The 19,641-nt window shown below is 38.1% G+C and overlaps 1 protein-coding gene and 1 long non-coding RNA gene across 2 annotated transcripts; both read left to right on the top strand.

Moving 5' to 3' along the window:
- Positions 1-1,714: 1,714 nt before the first annotated feature.
- Positions 1,715-2,384, top strand: LOC124896151. Its single transcript, XM_047407690.1, has 2 exons — positions 1,715-1,822; positions 1,896-2,384. The coding sequence occupies exons 1-2, from the start codon at positions 1,715-1,717 to the stop codon at positions 2,382-2,384; spliced, it is 597 nt and encodes a 198-aa protein (XP_047263646.1).
- Positions 2,385-18,287: 15,903 nt separating this feature from the next.
- On the top strand, positions 18,288-19,250 carry LOC107860936. Its single transcript, XR_001671674.2, has 2 exons — positions 18,288-18,614; positions 18,857-19,250. It is a non-coding gene; the product is annotated as an uncharacterized LOC107860936 (long non-coding RNA).
- Positions 19,251-19,641: the final 391 nt, after the last annotated feature.

Here is a 19,641-nt window from a genome sequence, read left to right as displayed (position 1 = left end):
AGCTCTGGAGAACAGTTATTGCCAATCAATCCAGAACCTCAGTTGATAGGGAGAATGGCTGAACAACAGGAGGTGGATAGACTAGCTGCTTTGGCCAAGATCAGGTGAACGTACAAAATTTGGGTCAACAAGTACATCACCAGAACCCTGATAATGAAGACTTAGGTGATGAGGAATTGATGAATCCTCAAAAACCAAGGCAAGCTGAGCAAATTGCTGCACCAGTGCAGCAAAATATCAATAGAAACCGTCCAGTCCGAGGAAGATATGGTCAACATCCTGTTCAATATAAGGCTGATGAAGATAATGAAGGAATGGACGGAGCTGGTGTAACGGGTGCAAAATTCAGCGTAACAAGCACCATGATCCAACTCCTGAATCTGAAGGGGTTGTTTAGAGGCTTGCCTGGTAATGATCCGAACATGCATTTGGTGAACTTCATCACCATTTACAAATCTTTTGACAATCTGGGAGTGAGATAGAATATGATCAGGTTGAGATTATTTCCATTGTCTCTGTCTGGACAGGCAACAATGTGGTTAAATGAGCTAGAGCCTAATTCTATAACCAACTATAGACAATTGAAAGAGGCGTTCCTAGAGTACAGCTGAGGGATGAAATCAGTAACTTCAGACAGCTTCCAACTGAAGCATTGCATGAAACCTGGGAGAGATTGAAGAAGAAACTGGCTCAATGTCCAAATCATAACATGACGGACTTGCACTTGATAGAGACTTTGTATAGAGCTTTCAACTCTGTGACAAAGCCAATTATAGACAATGCTACAGGTGGTTCGTTCATTGACCTCTCTTTTCTAGATGCTTTAGACATACTGAATAGAATGACCAAGCAGAGTCGGGCTTGGCACACCAGGGACTCTGTGGTGGCTATTCCACCTGTTTCTAATGGTATGACTTTGAAGTAGCGCAGAAGGGATGAGGAGCGAGAATAGGATATGGCCCACTTAAAGACACAGATGGACTTGCTGACCAAGAACTTGCTGTCAGGAAAGACCGAAATGGTTAAGGCGGTAGAATATCAGGGTACTGTGGCTATGAGTGCTAATGCAGAGGCAAACTATGTGAGTAATCAGGGGGGGTTCTGAGGCAATAGCCAAGGGAACTAAGGTTGCAACTTTCATGACAAGCCTGATTATAAAGATAGGGAGCAGGGACATTGGAGAAGCAATAATGGCAGGAGTGGTTTGTATATTCCTCCTGGAAGTCGGGATGCAGCAACAACTATCTCGGGCAAGATGTCCATGGAGGACTTGATGGAAAAGTTGTTGAAAGGAGTGGAAGCTACCAACTTAGGGGTAACTACTATGAAGAGTGAATTCTCTACCCTCAGTCAGTTTGTTAGATCACACTCTGTTTCTATTAAGAAGTTGGAGTTGCAGATGAGTCAACTTTCTGCTACACTAAACCAGAGAAAAAGTGGTACTTTACCTAGTGATACGGTTCAAAATTCGTGGAATGATGGCTCATGTATGGTGATTACCACTCAGCATGGTAAGCTGTTACTTGGCCCTTCTGTGGGGGTAAGAGTTGATAAACCCAAAGAAAGTAATCTAGTGGAGTCTGAGAAGCTAGATAGTTCTACTGGTGATTTGGAGGAGGAAGAGGAAGTGATGTTAAAGACTAACCCTAGACCACCACCTCCCTTCCTTCAATGATTGAAGAAAAAGGTCGAGGAGGCAAATTTTGAGAAGTGCATGGCAATGCTCAAGCAACTGACAATTAATAAGCCTTTGATTGAAGCACTTGATCAAATGTCAGGCTATGCAAGGTTCATGAAAGACCTCATCACGAAGAAGAGAAAGGTCAGCAGTGAGTAGGTGGACAATCTTCACCATTGCAGTGCGGTTTCCACACGATTCTTAGTGCAAAAAATAGGCTGACCCAGGAGTGTTCACTATTTCGTGTAAAATTAGGTCTCTGGATGTTGCAAAGGCATTATATGATTTAAGAGACAGTGTGAATATGATACCACTGGCTGTATGTAAGAGGCTTGGTTTAGAAGCTCCTACACTCACTAACATGCAACTCGTAATGGCAGATAGGCTGATAAAGCAGTCGGTTGGAATTTTGCATGATGTGTTGGTGAAAGTGGAAGATTTTATTCTTCCTGCTGATTTTGTGGTATTGGATTGTGATGTGGACCTTGAGATACCCATTATTTTTGGTAGGCAACTCTTAGCAACAGAAAGAGTAATAGTGGACATGAAGTTGAACGAGCTTAAATTTAGGCTCGATAAGAAAGAGGCAAAATTCAAAATGCATCAACCCATGTCACAACAAAATGATATGAATGTCTTCTCTGTCATTGATATCTTCTATGATATTGGAAAAGGGGGATCAACAGGTTGTCTTGGCGAAGTCTGAGTAGTCAAGATGACCTAGTCATGCCGCGACAGTAAATCAGGCGCTATTGGGAGGCAACCCAAAGTTTTTATATTTAAGCAAGTGTTTTTATTTTTTAAAATTAAAATTTAGTATAGAGAAGGTGGAAAAATGAAAAGGTCAGCTGGAAGGTCATGAAGACATCCGTGACAAGCTGTCACAACTGTAATAAGCTATCACGATTGTCGTCAGTTAGATCAGGGTGGAGAAATTCTCTGCTTAAGGGTGACGATGATCGTGATGAACTATCATACTTGTGACAAGCCATCACAAATCATCATCATCCCAAAGCTTAAAATCTGAAAACTGGGCCTAACTTTAAGCAGATTCGACCTGGCCCAAATCGCGAACCTTTTCAAATTTCCACCACTTTTAACTTCTTTTTATTTAGTTATTTCTTTCCTTAGTTAAAATATTTCCCATCCTTTGCAAAAATACTCCAAGAAAACAATATTCCTTTGTGTGTGGGTTACACTAAAAAATCAAGAAAATCTTCCTCCTTTACTCTTTCTTTGGTGCGTGACTTTAGTTTAAGAGCTCCATCAGGTTTACTCTACTCTAAATCCTCTTTGCTTGTAATGTATGATGAATGAAAGTCAACCTAATCCCCCAATATTCTTGAGCCAAGCTCAACATGAAAAAGAGGGTGCAAACCCTAGGTTTGAAAAGTTAACTCACAATTTGAATTTAAGTAAATCTTGAGCAAAAATAGGGACCAAAAATTTATTTAAAGTTAAAATGGGGTCTACAAGTGTGACGACATTAGTGACAGGCTATCACAATCGTCATGGCCTATCAGGAATGTCATCAAGCGCTAAAAAAAAATTAAAGTTGGTTCTGTTCAGAGCTGACGGCATTCACGACAGACTATCACAGTTATGATGGCCTATCATGAATGTCGTCAAAAAGTGGAAAAAATTGTTGGGTTCTGTCTAAGGTTGACGACAACCATGATAAGCTATTATGGTTGTGATGGCTTATCACGAATTATCGTCACACCTGGAGCCTGAAACATAAATGAGCTTAAATGATTAATGTTCTTCTAATGTTTCCAGGTACTTTAAAATTGCACCAAAAAGAAAGAGTCCCACAGAACCAAAGAAAGTGGCCAAAAAATTGTACGTCGTAAGCTCCTCAATGAGGAATATGACTATGAAGAGGAGGAACCCTTGCTCAAGAAGTGAAAGAAGCAAAGTCCAAACAAAACTCCACCACCTCCACCAATTGAGGTGGAGGACACAAATGATACTGAGTCGACCATAGCTTCTGAGCAAGAGAGGTCTAAAAAGGGTGATTTTGAATAGCATGAGTCTGAACATGCTGACTTTGATGAAGGGGATCAAGAAGAGTCTGAAGAATCTGAGTCCGAGGGAACAACTTCAGGGTCCCCATCCACTGAGCAATAACATGATGAAGATTCTCTACCTCGGAGGACTCTTATCAAGTATAAGAACCCGGAAGTAAGGAATAATGCTAGATGGAAAATCTCTAGAGCTGAGGACATCTATATTTTTGGGCTGCAAAGAACTGATAGAAGGAATGCGAAGAGGCCAATCCAAGAAGAAAAGATGATCATCATAAAAGGGTTGAGCAGATACCCTAAAGTGGAGAAGAAATTCAAGAAATATGGCTTAGGATGGACTACAGAAGGGGGAGGGTCATTTTGTCCCACACTAGTTCGGGAGTTCTATGCAAACTACCAAGCTAGGTTGGAGAACATGTGCAAACCAGGTAAGAAAGTAACAGATCAGCCTCTTCTAGATAGAGTTCGGGTGAGGGGCATAATGGTTGATGTTTTGGTCAGGACCTTTAACAGATTCTTGCACGGCCTTGACTTCATGCCTCAGGATACCACACCATCATTTTATGCTCAGATAAAAAATAAGGACAAACAACGTCCTTGGTTAGCCAACATCATAGCTGACGGAGAACCAGCGTAGGTGACAAATCCAAATAAGAGAATCTGTAAGTCCTTGTTGACTTAGGAGGAAAAGTTTTGGTGGGGCATAGTGCGAGTCTGGCTAATGCCTACTGAGGGAGATAATATGTTTGGCGATGACCGGGCTATTATGGTAGAAAGCTTGGTGCAGCAGCTTTTCTTGAACTTTGGGGAAATCATTGTGGATGAGATGAAGATAAGGATGTCAAGGACTGACACTGCTTATCCTTTTCCTTTTCTTGTTACAAAATTATGCAGAGCTACTGAGGTGCCAAAGATTATAGGAGTTGATGAAAACGTTCGTGCCTGGAAGACTCACAAGCCTATTCGGTTTGATGAGGTGCAACCAGGACTTAGGCTTGACAGGGGTACAGAGGTAGCATCGGACTCCGGTTATAGATGCCAGAGCAGCACATCATGTAGATGTACAGGATTCTTCAGCACAGGCAGCTTCAGTGCCTGAGACTGAAGGCAGCCCCTCAGTTCCTCCAGTAGCAACAAGTTTTGCATTTCAGCCGACTGATATCAAGAAGGTGGCTAAGCTAGCCAAGTGGTGCAAGGCACAGCTACATGTCTTCACCAAATAGTTCGTTGTTACTGTGGACAAAAGAATCAAGGCTGTACTAGAGCCCTTTGTGATATTAACTGCGAGAGTTGCAGATTTGGAGAATAGATTTGATGCCCGAGCAAAGGAGATGATAGGTGCTGATCTTGCTATATTCAGGTCTGCATTGAATAAAGTAAAGGCAGATGTTAGGGTACTACAGCAACACCAAATTATGTTGCCAACAGGTCTGGCTGTGGAAGAATTGGAGGAAGAAATTCCTATACTTGATCTCACTGCAGACTCCCCAAAGAAAAAAAGAAAAGAGGGAGAAGAAAGTCAAGAATAAAAGAGAATAGCCATACAGTGAGGAAGAAATAAAAGCAAAAAAGAAGGCTGAGAAAGAGGAGGTAAAGAAAGCAAGATTGGAGTCCCTGGTTGATACTGAGAAATGAGAGGCAGCCATCAGTGCTAGGGCTGCAGGTGCTTCATCTAGCCAGTCTCCAACCACTACAAAGCCAGATGCTCCTCCTGATGGGGAGAAGACAGCAGATGATGCAGTAGCAGAGTTGAAGACCCAGGATCCACGTGCTTGACTGTCTTCAGGTATACCCTAACCCTTAGTGCATCTTAATTTTTATTTTAAGTTGAGGGTGTAGGCTAAATTGTTGTTGTAACATATTCTTTAGATAATTAGGAGTAGTACAAGTACTTGAGGCAGTTAGCTTATTCTGTGATTTTTGAGTACCTATCCAGTGGTCTGATGTATTGGGTACTGTGTGAATTGCATCCATTGTGACCACTGTGTATCTTTTTTATGGCGTTAGTATGGAAAATAAATGACCTGTGTTAAACAAGTGCATGAATCGGATAAGTAATGATATGCAACATACTTGTGTGCCATGTGTGTGTAAGGTCTTACTCTGTTCCCATTATGCGTTGAATCTAAAACTTGCCCTGTTAGTCGTGCCATAGTCATAGGATAGGTGTTAGGAAAAGATCATAGGCTGTTTTCGCATGTTAGCCCATTTTAGCCTAAATGACCTTCCTAATGTGAAGAATATCCCTTGATCCCTGTTTGAGCGTCAATAGCCTATTTATTTCTTGTACACCTTTCACCTTCCCGTTTATATCTCAATGAACCTTTCTTGGCCCTGGTCCTCCCTGGACACTGTGCACATTGACTTAGACAAATAACCTAAGTTGAGGGTGTCTATTATAGGGATGCGTGATGCAATTTGTGTATGAAGAGAGGTAGAATAAGAAGGATGAATAAAAAGATGGGTGCGGTGAAAAAAAAATAAGAAAAGAGAAAACTGTGTGAAAAATGATAAAAAAGATAATCAGTTAATTGAAAAGACCGCATCAATCTTGAGCATGCATGATAAATAAAAAGGGGAAGAAAAGAAGGTTAAGAGTTGAAACCCCAAGAGTCTAATGTAGTGTCAAGGAGGCTTAGTCACTCTGAAATATCCATGAATATCATGCCAGCCCCTAGCCTACGTTACAAGCTTAAGAAAAACCCTATAGTGATCCTAACTGACCTGTCTGAAGACTTGGGTACTGACTATAAGGGAAAGCCTATGGCATTTGATGCGCAATGTTGGAACTTAGTTCTGAGAGTGAGTCTTGTGTTTATCCCTATCTTTATAAATTCTGATATGAGCTAAAAAGGGATTTCTTTGTTGCGAGGGCACACTAGGTATGTTGTTAATCACTGTCTTGTTCGAATAGTATGATTTGGACATGTGCTGGTTGTTATTGTTGAAATTTTTGCCATATTTGGATCCTTGTGAGTTGCATGGGTGTTTTCAATAATAGACACTATTGCTCTTATTTTGACTGACCTTGGAGATGGTGCATGTATTCTGAATTGATATAAGTAGTTAGCTGCCAAATCGTACTTTGTATGCTCTTAGTTATGTTATGGTTTCTTGAGGACAAGCAATTGTTTAAGTTGAGGGTGTTGATGTGTGAGCCCATGCTAACACATTTCAAGCTTTTAACTCTAAATAATAGCAAAGTCTTGAGCAACTTTAGTTATTTTTGATTAGTTTACTTTAATTTTGCAGCAAAAGTAGAGAAGTGGGGGAAACACTAATAAAGGAAGCAAAAAGACTGAAATCGGAAGAAGATAGAGAGCTAAGTATGGATGACGACATCCATGACACATCGTTAGCCTGGTGATAGGCTATCACGGGTGTCGTCAACTGTAAACAGAAGATGGGGAGTTACAGAAAGCTTTATGATGACCTTCATGACACGTCGTCAAGATCCTGATAGGACGTCACCATCGTCGTCAACCTTAGGCAGCAGAAGCTGAAATTGTAGAGATGCTGACAACATCCGTGATAGGCCATCAAGATCATAATAGGCCGTCATGGGCGTCGTCATCTATTTCGAAGAAAGTCTGAAACTTTTAATTTTATTTCCTTATTTAGGATTTACTATTTTAAAGCCTTGTTTTAGGGTTTTTATAAATATGAAATTATCGAGCTATCCAGCTATCCATTGACATATTGATAATATACAATTTTTTCTCTCTCTCTCTAAGAACAATATTTTAGAGTTTTGCCTTGTGATTCAATTACAAGAACACTTTTAGTTTCCTTCATTCTTGTAATTTAATCTTTCCAGTTATGAATTCAAATTGTGTGCTTATTTCTTGTATCATGAGTAACTAAACACTCTTAACCTGGATTATGGAATCTAGGGTTAGGTCATGATACGGTGTTAATTAATTACTCAAGGTTTAATAAGTGTTAGAATTTCTTGGTAATTCTAAGATTAGAATTTATGTTTGTTGGTTGCAAACAATAGGTGTACCTACTTTGGTTTGCTTGAGAAAGAAATCATAAACAGTAGAAAGTGAATTATCAACAGAGACTCGGAAAGGCTTAGTTTAATAATCAGCACTGTAACAAGGTTGATTAACCTGAGGTAAAATCTGGGCAGTGAGTTGCGATTCCCTAAGTCTGAGAGGATTAGGAAATTAGATTCTCGAATAGGTCGAGAGACATTTGAGCATATCATCGATAAATATAGCTTGTCATCCTAACCATCATGAGAACCTTGAGTTAATGGTAGCATCTGTCATGTTCCATAAGCCCTAGTGAACATAATCCTGGTTATCTCATAAAATCTTGGTTAGAAACATTAAGTTCAACGTGATAAAAAATTTTCTGCAAAACTAAAACCCCCATTTTAGGAAATAATAAACTACCAGTGAATTAAATTGTAAACAACTTGAGTTCACACCCCAATCTCTATGGGATTCGACCCCAACCTAGTTGAATTTAATATTGATAACGATCGCTTACACCCATTCAAGAGTGTAATTTGAGCGTTATCAAGGACTCCCTCCATTCCTAAATTTGATCTTACACCATAAAGAGACTCTAAATTCATTCCCCATCATTACGACCAATGGATCGAAATCTCCCAAAGTCAAGAGTCTAAAAAACTAGGCAAGTGGTCTCTAAATCATTTTTTCTTTTCTCAAGGAATCCAAGCAACTCAATTAAGTAAATTTGTGCTTTAACATATTGATATCATGAGTTGGTACTAAATATGGTTAAAGTTTCTTCAATTCCTTGATTAAATTAAGTTCATGAATAAAAAGTGACCTTGTTCTTGAGCAACATGAAATATAAAATAAAAAAAATAGTAGTGGAATAAATTTTGTGCTCAAAATTATTTATGGGGATGAATAACGAGTTGTGTGAACTTGATATAATTATGTATTTGTGTTACAAATGTTATATTAGTTAGTGTTGAAATAAAGAATCACATCACGAGTTGTTGTCTCATTACACGACTCGTGGTAAGGATTCATGATGACTGGGAAGGGTAAGACACAAATAAAATAGTTCTGATCAGACAATATATGTTGGTAATGAGTTATTGTCTAACATAATGACTCATTAGTAGGACTTGTTAAAAGAACGGTGACTATTCCTTAGGCATAGTCTTACCTAACGAGTCTTATGATGACTCATTACAAGTGGTAACAAGTCCTACCTTGATCTGTTAGGTGCCCACACCTTGAAACACTTATGATATCTATCTTACTTTTCATTCCTTTTCTAGATATACTAACACGTGTGTTTCTTCCTGGTACCAATGACGCAAAAGAATGACTCCTCAAAGAAGCAAACTCCCTGGAAGTAGGACCCTGCCCCTACCCGTCGTCTCAGATATGATGGGACTGATGATGAGTCAAGTAAATCCATTGAGGAATACCTAATTAGAGGGGTGGTGGTGCCAAGAGAGAAATTACCCAGAGGTTCTAAAGTTGTTTCAAAGGAATTCACACTACCTCAAGCTAGGACAAGGATGAAACATCCTAGCCAATCAGCACCCCACTTACCATCCTTGTTTGAAGAGCATAGTAAAGATTATGAAGAGGATAAAAATGAGGAGTTTGGCCACGAGGATACTAATGAAGAAGAGAATAATGAGTCTAAGAATAGAGAATTCGAGGATGAGGGGTCAAATTGTTAAGTGGAGGTAGAGAGTGAATCAAGTAAAATCCCAATTTAAATCCCACCTCCTCCTTCATCGGCTACACCACTTCAGATAGATTCTACTCCGGTGCCATCGTTAAATAGTAAGGGTATCCTCCTCCTTAATTTGGACATTGCCATCAACCCTTCTTTGGGAAAAACAAAGAGAGGGATTTATTTAAAGCACAATCTGAGCACCAAAAACATGTATGAGATGCCTGACTTTGATACCTGATTCAGACAGTACCACTTTGAGTGGATGACTAGAGCTCTGGGCCATATATTTTCCATTAGTACGAGAGTTCTATGTAGCTTATCAGATAGAAATAAAGAGGTTTTATCCAAAGGGGTATTCTTGGAAGAGTGGTGACCCCTTGATTACACAAATGATTAGATGTGTTTGGGTTAACATCTCTATGCAAAATATTTCAAGATTTCTACATAGGCTTGAAATTCAGTTACTAGCCAACACAACTTAGATTGTCTACCGCATGGAGGAGATGCGAAAGTTGAAGGTAAATTAGATTAGTTCCTAGTACAAGCTTGATTACTTTTGGCGGATGGAAAAAATTATTGCTATAAAGTGGGAAGAGGCTCCTTAGGTGGATGGAGGAGTTGGCTTTTCATCTTAGATTAGGAAGGGGAGCCTGAACTTCATAACAAAGGCTTGGTGGGTGCTAATGTGTCATCTGTTGAGTCCCACGTATGGGGACAATGTACTGTGCCTAGATAGAGCCACCCTGATTCCAGGTATCATGGAAGGCTATAAGCTAGATATAGCCAAGTGGATAGCTACAGAGATCCACAATTGGATGGTGAGCCCAAACATAGTCTTGGCATTCCCATTCTTGTTGACATGGATATGTTTAGATAAGAGAGTGCCATAGATTCCAGGAGTTGATCAGTTTATGCAGCCACAAAGTACTACAAATTTAGGCCTGATTTGAGATGGTGCAAACCCCATCTCCAAGAAAGCTAAGGTGGGGGTCACTTTACTCCTAGAGGCATTTCGGGCTGAAGGGAACATGAATGACACTCCAGGGTTACCGAAATCCAACTCCACCTCATGTGGCTAGACCATTCACTTCTAGGCTGGCCTCTATTGGCTATGCCTTAGTGGCCAGACTTTGCTAAACAAGGTGCTAAAGAGATTGAGAACTGTGGAGAAAAATGTGAAGAATTGATGTCTCCCAAAAATACACTCCAAATAGAAGTATACTGCAGTTGATTGCAAATATAATAACCCAAATAGGTTGGGGTCGATTCCATAGGAAAAACGTGAAGAGTTGCTTGAATTGATTTGATCCACGAGTAGTACAGGAAAGTAAAAGGGGGTTTTAGTATCAATCGCAAGTAGTAATCAAATCGTGAGTTCTTTTGAGTTGTAGAAAATAGAAGACAAACACTAGGCTTATGTTCCCACAGGCTTCTCAACTCCTTAAATTTCTCGTGATAAACTCTACTTTAGTGTTTTTCTGCATGCAAAGTATAAAAATAGGTATTATCAGCCACTTATTAGGGGCTAAGATAAATCTCACCCCTTACTTATTAGGTCTTAGGGAATTGGCTTATTTCTCCTTGCTTCGACCTCAGTTCACTATCAATGGTTAGGATCAATTCATTAGATGAGACGCGGGGACTAAAAGGTAGAGGTAAAAATCCCAAATCGCTATCTTACCCAAACACCGTCTTAACTTTTTTTCCCAATAATAAACTCCTTATTAGGTATAGATGTGAATACAGGATATCTCAAGCTCCTGTATCTTCTTGAGATGAATTATTGTGAAGAATATTAGGATACATACATAAACCCTAGAACAAATGAGTATAACACTTCCTCTGCATAGCTATCCCGCTAGGGTTCCCACAACCCTAGTCAAGGAGATTAGCCGCTCATGTTTGTGCAGAAAACCATGATCATCAATGAAGAACACATATAATTAATTCCATAAGAATAAGATGAATAAACTCCAAAGTCTTGAATTGAATAAAAACCCAAACTCTAAAGAATAATTATAAAAGTATGTAAAGTATTATAATAAAACGTAAGAGAGTGTAACCTAATAAAGGTAAACCCTAGGGTATTTATAGTATCTCAAAATAACATAAAAACGAGAAACGTAAAGTTATGTCGACAGTTGGTACACCTCTATCTTCACATCATACCGGTATTATATAAGTCGTACCATGCTCAAGTTTTAACTATTTCAATATCGTTGTTCCCCTCCTAATTTTAACTTTTAAAACTTAAACTGCATATAATAATTTAGCAAATATAGAAAGACGAGGGAATATGATACTGGCATTACATTATCAATAGAAAAATGGTCATAGACACAAATTACATTCACAAAACAATCTAGCAACAAATCCTATTCACTCTTTGTATGACTAAACCAATCTATTCTAGGATATAAAAAATGACTCACTCGCTAAAAAAGAAGTAATGCCGGTGTATAAAGAATACCATAGACTTTCCCTTATGATGATTTCCTCAGTTTTCAAACAGTCATAGGACTTTATTCGGCTTGTAACGTAGGCTTCGGGCTGGTGTGCTATCTTTAGGGATTTATTTAGTGACTAATACTCCTGGACATTACGCATTTCTCGGTGTCTACTATATTTTTCCATTTATTCTTAATTTTCACCCTTATGTCTCCCTTTTTTAAAGCACATTCAACTCGAGTCAGGTGCGGTTTTATCCCTTTTTTTCTCTTTCTTTTTCTAATTGCTTTATTAAAACTTTTATTTCTTTTATTTTCACCACACCTGCTCAAGTTTCAACTATTTTTCTTCTACATACTTTCCTTATACTCATTTTCTCCTACGCACCTATATAATAACTACCCTCAACTAAAGTGATTTGCCTTAGTTGAGGTGCACAGTATCCAAAGAGTACCATGGCCAAAAGAGGTTTATTGTAAATAAAACAGAAAGGTAAAATTGGTGTAAGAAACAAAATCAGTCTATTAAGGCTCATATATTTGGATAGAAGGGATTCATTTATTTGGTTAGGATATTTTAGACTGAAGTAGACTCACACAAAAAGGTCCTATGATTATCTCTTACTTAACTATCCTAGGACTAGGTAAAAGAAACCAGGAAAGTTCTAGATTCCAACACCCGAGATCTTAGTATACCTCAAATGCACATGCAGAGGGCTACATTACTAAGTACTGGTTATCTAGATATGCAATTATTTGTACCTAAATGTTCTATCCCTTATAGTAATGTCATTTATAGATTCACCACAATATCACAAATATATACATATCACATAGTGTAACAAAATTTTTGGAGGAGTCAAAAGTTTCTATATTTAACAATGTTTTTACATCCACATATTTATCAAAATAACAATTTTTCATTACAACTAAAATTTGTAAAAATACTCAAAAATCACAAATAAAAATAATTTGCTACCATATGTGTTGATTTTATCCCTATTACAGTTGTCAACACTCAAAAACCTGTAAGTCATAACAGACTTTCAACTAGGTATACATTTCAGCTACTCCTAGATTTTGGATACCACCAACCCCAACTAAAATATTGTTGCACCACCCTCAGTTCTACCAAAAATTAATAAAGTAAGGGTGGAAGGTCATACCTAGGCGCTCAAGGTACCGGCTCATCAATGTTAGCACGTGGGCCCTCAAATTGGGTCCCACTCTCCTTAGCTACCATCCCATCAATTACTGGGACTGGATCAGCAAAAACTATTAGGGGCACACCATTGTTTCCCTCCATATCAATAACTGGTGTCCTAGAGCTACTGACTCCAGATGCCATCTCACAGACCCGTGTCTCCCGATTCTGCTCGCTCTGTATGCTTTTTGTCCTAGATTTTTTCCTGGCATCTTTCTCTCCATGATTTCTCTTCTTTCTTGCTAGTTTTCCAACTTTAGTCTCCACAGCTCTCAGCTCTGAAATTGCCCAAACATTCAAAATATGGAAAGTGGGAACCACTATCTCAATCACTGGATCCAGAATTACCGATCTATCTATATCTCGTGCACCATCCTCATGATCTCATCCATATTAAGGTTTACCTTAGTTATATTGGTCTTCTTCCCACCACTCAGTTGTCGAGTAATGCTCGTCTCAAAAGAATCTAGCCTGCCCTGGGCTTGTCTATCCTGGTTCTCCAATTATGTATCAAGCTATGTACTCACACCTTCTTTTATATGCCTAACCTTAGCCTCTATTATGCCTAGCTTTGTTATAACCTTTTTCCATAGGGCTTGTGAAATCATCATAATACCAGAGGGCATACCTCGCTGCCTGGGTGACATAGACTGGACTGGAGGTGGGGAACTAGAGGTACCCACTACATCGGTTTATGTCATCTCCATCTGTCAACCTGATTTAGCTATAGTAGTATTAGCCTGACCACCCTATGGGAATAAACATACCAAAATATCTGTTGCCTACCTCGTCGGTCATCCCATTTGGTTGGCTGTATCTCTAATTAGGCCTAAATCACTGGTTCTCGTAGCCATAAGCATCTCATCTATCCCAAGGAGTTCCAATACTTCCACAGCCAGACATAGCTATATAATAATACATGGTTAAGCCAAAAATAACTTCCCATCCCTAACTATATGATCCATCATCTCTCGAGATAAGAACTCTGCTATATTGAACTCGTAGCTAGCCATGAAGCCAGTTATTATAGCTGCCCGCATCGAGAGTAGTACATCATCTGATGTGGTTGGAAATAGCCAGTGCTGGACCAATGTCTACCATGTTTTACTCTCGAATTTGAGGGTACTCTTTTTGATCTCCTGCGAGACAACTCCAGGGCCTCCTACAACCAACACTGCATGTTAACCATTCGAAGATATACGCTCTGTAATCCACCTAAAAATAACCATCTATATCTTTGATACCAATGCCTTCTTAGTTATCTTTCTCATTAATCAATTATGTAGTCCATCTCCCTAGTGTTAACCAGATCCTGATACACTGGTCCATACAAAAATCTATAAATAGTATGGGGAAATGTCCACTCAAACTCCTCTAATCAACAATGAAGTAATCGGCTCGCTACCTTTTTAGAATTGTCCTAGTGGGTATTTCCTATGATGTTCTCCCTTGTACGCTGCATAAAACTCGCAAATAAGCACCTTACTATATCTTCTGTGTGCCCTTGTCATCCATTCAAATCTATATTTCCTAAAACTTTCCTCAATACCGAGCAATTCTAAATTCCCTATAATTGTCAATCTCTGCTTTGGGTACAACACTCTTCTTATATTTCCACCCAGAAGCCTAAACAACCTAATGTTGAAGTCTCCTACATACCGAGGTACCCTCACCATTCAACAATGGGAACCAAGGCAGTGGTAAGGGAAAGTGGTGGGTCTATATGGATATCGGAGGCACCTCATTCACTTCCTCCACATCATCAACATTCTAAGAGTTGACCTCTTCTAAACATGATTCAACCTCATCATCATAATCAGAAGGTGGTGGTGTATGTAGAGGACAGACAGTGGGGTTATTTTTTCTCGGCCCAATGGATGTAGTGAGTCCTCCGAGGGTACAATCTTCTTTCCCTTTGCTTTGTTGACTATCTTCCCTTTTTGGGAAACCTTGCCCTTTGTGGAGTCTTCCTAAAGTTCACCTCAGCTCTCGATTGATACATTAAACTCAGTATCATTGGATTCTAAGTTAGTAACAGGTTCCTACTTAGATTCTTTTTTACTTTGTTTAAATGAGAAAGCATTATTTGGAGGCATAGTTCCTGTAAATACACTAGAATTAGTAAGTACGTAAAGAAAAAAATGAAAATTTGAAATTATAGTTTAGTGTGCTTCTTCTATTCAGGATACGAGTAGAGGGTACGAGACGTATCAATAGGGTATGATTTGTATGCACAATTCATATGGTACACAATGTATGGAATTTGTTCAAAGGTTAGCTTACGACTCCTCCTAACCAATCAAACCAACAAGCTATGACTCATTACCAACATGCATAAGCAGATTAGAAATATTTATTTTACTTTTAGTCCTCCCAGGTGGGTACGACTTGTTAGTGTACGAGTCATATTGTCTAGATACGACTCGTATGGTCAATTCGCATCCATTACAGAACTTTAAATTTGTTATACATCTTTGTTGTCAATTGGTACGAGTACCATTACGACCATGTATCGATGGATACGAGTCGCAAGGGGTCTCATATCTACTACAACATAGAAGTATAACTTTAAAGTCCGACTCCAAAGAAAATACCCAAAATACCCATCTAATCTATGCAAAATATAAATCATTTTGAGAAAAAAAAAATATACAGAATACCAACTACATTCATGTTTTCCCCAATTTACCCATTATCAACAAAAACCTAAGAACTAGGATTTCAAAAATTCAACATCAGTGAATATTCAACTGAACAAAGTTCCCATTATCTAACATTCATATTTTCCACTTGAAAATAAGAAGATTAAGTGAAAACTTACTTGGTTCGAGTTGAAAAATGAATTTCTTGATTTCACATGGTTCTCTTCTCAAATTCGTTCTTGACTCAAGCTAAATGGGAAATCAAACTCGTTGATGGTTAAATTATGTTATGTGAAAGAGGATTTGTGATCTTTAAGCTTGAAATTAGGGAAATAATGGTGGTGTATGCAAGTTTTGGTAATCGGATGCCCATCGAGTACCCTTTTGTTTTATTAAATTCAATTTCTGGGTCTGGCTGGCCCGCGATCCAACCTGATACATATGTACGAGTCATACCAAGGATTACAATCATTTCTATGACTCGTATAGACCTGGAACCTTACCTAGGTTCTGTAGTGGGTACGATTCATGGAGAAGATTCGTACCATAAGGGTATGACTCATTCTTAGAATCGTATCCTTTCAAGAAACTTTTGCCTGATTCTAATTTTATTTCCAGGTTAATACGACTCCTACCCACGAGTCACACCATCTAGATACGACTCATAAAGAGTCTGTAAGACCAAAATTTTTCAACTTCTCTTTATCTTTTCTACATTCCTTAGTCCTTCACACTGAACAAACATATTACCCTATAAATGAATAAGTACAAAAACATAGTTTGCCTCCCATAGCTTGATTTAACATCGCGGAATGACATGGCTAAGTTGGATACTCAAATTTAACCATCTATCCTCATAGGTTTCCTCCTATGAAACGGTTAGTTTAATGTCGTGGAACAATGCAATTTCCTTGGTTACTCAGTTTTCACCAAGGTTAATGTCAACAACCTTATTCACTTCTTCAATATTTCCCACATAGTGTTTCACTCTCTTCCTCTTTACCTTGAATGAGGCTTCATTATACCTCTTCAATTCAAAAACATCATAGGGATAAAATTTTAAAACCATGTATGAACCGCACAACCTTGACCTTAACCTACCCTAAAATAAATAAAGTTTAGACTTATAAAGCAACACCTGATTGCCCGTGTCAAATAATCTCTTCTCAATATTGTAGTCGTGATGCAGCTTTATTTTTTCCTTGTAAAGTGCCGAACTTTCATATGCCCTGAGCTAGAATTCATACAACTCATTGATCCCATTCAACCTTGACTTGGCTGCCTCCTGCCACTCTAAATTCAGTTTCTTCAATGCCTATAGTTCCATAGGATCAAGTTCAATGGGTAAGTTGGGCCTTTCCAGACACTAGCTGATAAGATGAATCACCTATGAGGGTTTTATAAGCTGTGCGGTAAGCCTGGAATGCATCATCTAACTTTCTCTCCCAATCAGTCCTATTGGCATTCATAATCTTTGCCAAATGGACTTGATTTCTATATTGGACACCTCAACATGTCCACTAGTCTGCTGATGATAAGGTGTTTCCACTAAGTGTTTCACTCCAATTTTTTCAAGAAATTTTTTTAATAGAAAATTGTAAAAATTTAACCCTCTGTCACTAAAATAGCTTATGGCATGCCAAATCGAGAAAAGATATTTTTTCTCAAGAATACAGTGAAACTATATGCTTCATTGTTAGGAAGTGCAATTTGTTCCACCCACTTTAAAATATAATCTACTGCCATAAGTATATACATAATGCCACACGAACTTATAAATGGCCCCACAAAATCTATGCCTCACACATCAAATAATTCCACTTGGAAAATAGGAGTAATAGAAAGTTCATGTCTTCTTGAAATAGTACCTTGTTGTTGACATTAGTCGCAAGAAGAATCATAGTCATGGGCATCCTTGTATATTGTTGGCCAATAATAACTGCATTGCTGGATTTTATGAGTTGTACAGCCCCTCCATGATGACCCTTAACTGGCAAAGAATGATAGTCATGGGCATCCTTTAGGAATGATTTCACCTGTATAAATCTTAAGTAAATAAGGTTAATCCCGAAAAAATTTTCTTACCTTTTGCATGAATTTCATTCTTTGCTAATAGGAAAGATCTTCTGAAACTAGATCACTGGATTTGTAATTTGCATAATCTGCAAACTAAGGAACTAGATCTTGGGAAGCTGCTAATATCTGATCATCTAGAAAACTATCATTAATCTCTAACCCATTTGTGACCTTCTGCATAACTTCCTCCTCTAGTTTAGACAAGTGATTTGTAACATGATTTTCTGTGCCTTTTCTGTCCTTCACCTCAAAGTCAAATTCTTGCAATTAAAGCACCCTCCTAATAATCCTAAGGTTTACATCTTGTTTAGATATTAGGTACCTCAATGTTGCATGATCAGTGTACACAATCATCTTTGTCCCAATCAAGTAAGATCTTAATTTTTCAAAGGCAAAACCCACTGCCAATAACTCTTGCTCAATCACAGTATAGTTTTTAGAAGGATTTAGTGCCTTACTAGCATAGTAGATGGGATAACGGATTTTTTATTTTCATTGGCCTAGTACACCCATTAAGGCCAATAGACTAGCATCGCACATAATCTCGAAGGTTATTTTTTTGGTTTAATTTGGTATTTTTTTTATTAATAATCAACAAACTTTAATGGGTTAACCCATTATACAATTAACAACCAACAACTATTTTCTTGACCCAGCCCAACCAGAGTCCAAAATAACAAATAAAAATAGTAGTAGGGTTTCAAAAATAGGAAATAGTTGCCTAATCTCTTTCCCATTCCCTTCTCCTTTAAAAATATGGCTCCCCTTCTTCAACAGTAGCTTTCTCTACCTACTGCTATGTACAATCAACATCTTTTCTCCATCTCCATAGTGCTCTTGATAATTCATTTTACAAAAGTAAGTAAATCTTTCCTCCCTTAGTTGTGTAACTACTAGGTTCCTATTAATTAAAACTTAATGCTGAGTCTTCTGTAGTTAGTTCTCATATAGATGGGACCTTGAGAAGTTTTTTGTTAAGCTTAGAGGGATCTAGTCAGCTGTATGAGGCCTTTAACTCTGTTTAAGTTTATTTTAATCTCCTTTATGTATTCATTGAAGATCTATATTTGTGAGCTCACATTCTTGCTTGTGTTCCTTAGATCTGGAAGGGATGAAGATAGAAATGCTTGGAACCTTGAAGATCTGGTATATGCCTTATGCCCAGATTTCTGAAGCTCAACTTCAACCAATAAACACTCCGATGATGCTGAGAATCCATTTTATTCGTTGTAATAGTCTTGGCTAGCTAGAACATGCTTTTTTTTTTATGTTTCTATGTAGTGTACATATGTAGCATATAAAATAATTCACCCAAGCCACCCCCTTCCCTTTAACCACTTATTGGTATAATTCTTATGTAAGGGCTCTTTTATTTATCACTATCTAGAATAGATTTTCCTTGTTTATATAAATGTTGAACACTGGTAATAGTGACTACTCCTGTGTCTATAGCTAGATTAATAAGGTAATTTGCTACTTATTTCCCTCTCTGTAGATATACTGATAAATGACTTGCTTATCTTGCATTCTATATCTCCTTGACTATGCTTGAAATATTCCATGGACACTGACATACTTCTGTTAAAACCTTTTGTATGATATATAAATCCATTTGTATGATTACTTTGTTGAACTATGTTTGTTTGCAATGCTTGACAGCTTGTAGAATAGAATTTGTCTCTGTCTGCTTACTATCTGCATAATGTTGTGATTTTGCTTTAGCATATAGAAAATCTCCTACCTCATCTCTTATATAAAAAGCATATAAAATCCCTTTTTCTTCACCTTTGAATGCTCTATCTATATTATATTTCACCCATCCATCAGCTGGTATCTCCTAAAGCACTGCTCTAACCTTCATCTTACATTTAATCTTAGCAAACTC

Source organism: Capsicum annuum, chromosome 2 (assembly GCF_002878395.1).
Source record: "Capsicum annuum cultivar UCD-10X-F1 chromosome 2, UCD10Xv1.1, whole genome shotgun sequence".
Classification (NCBI taxonomy): domain Eukaryota; kingdom Viridiplantae; phylum Streptophyta; class Magnoliopsida; order Solanales; family Solanaceae; genus Capsicum; species Capsicum annuum.
The sequence above is the reverse complement of the archived record's forward strand: the minus strand, read 5'-3'. Positions and strand labels throughout refer to the sequence as shown.

What these genes read in the sequence shown, in the direction of transcription:
- LOC124896151 (XM_047407690.1), top strand. Translation starts at nt 1,715, where the DNA reads ATGGCAATGCTCAAGCAACTGACAATTAATAAGCCTTTGATTGAAGCA. An exon ending in TCATCACGAAGAAGAGAAAG is followed by an intron (nt 1,823 to 1,895) that starts GTCAGCAGTGAG and finishes TGCAAAAAATAG; the next exon opens with GCTGACCCAGGAGTGTTCAC.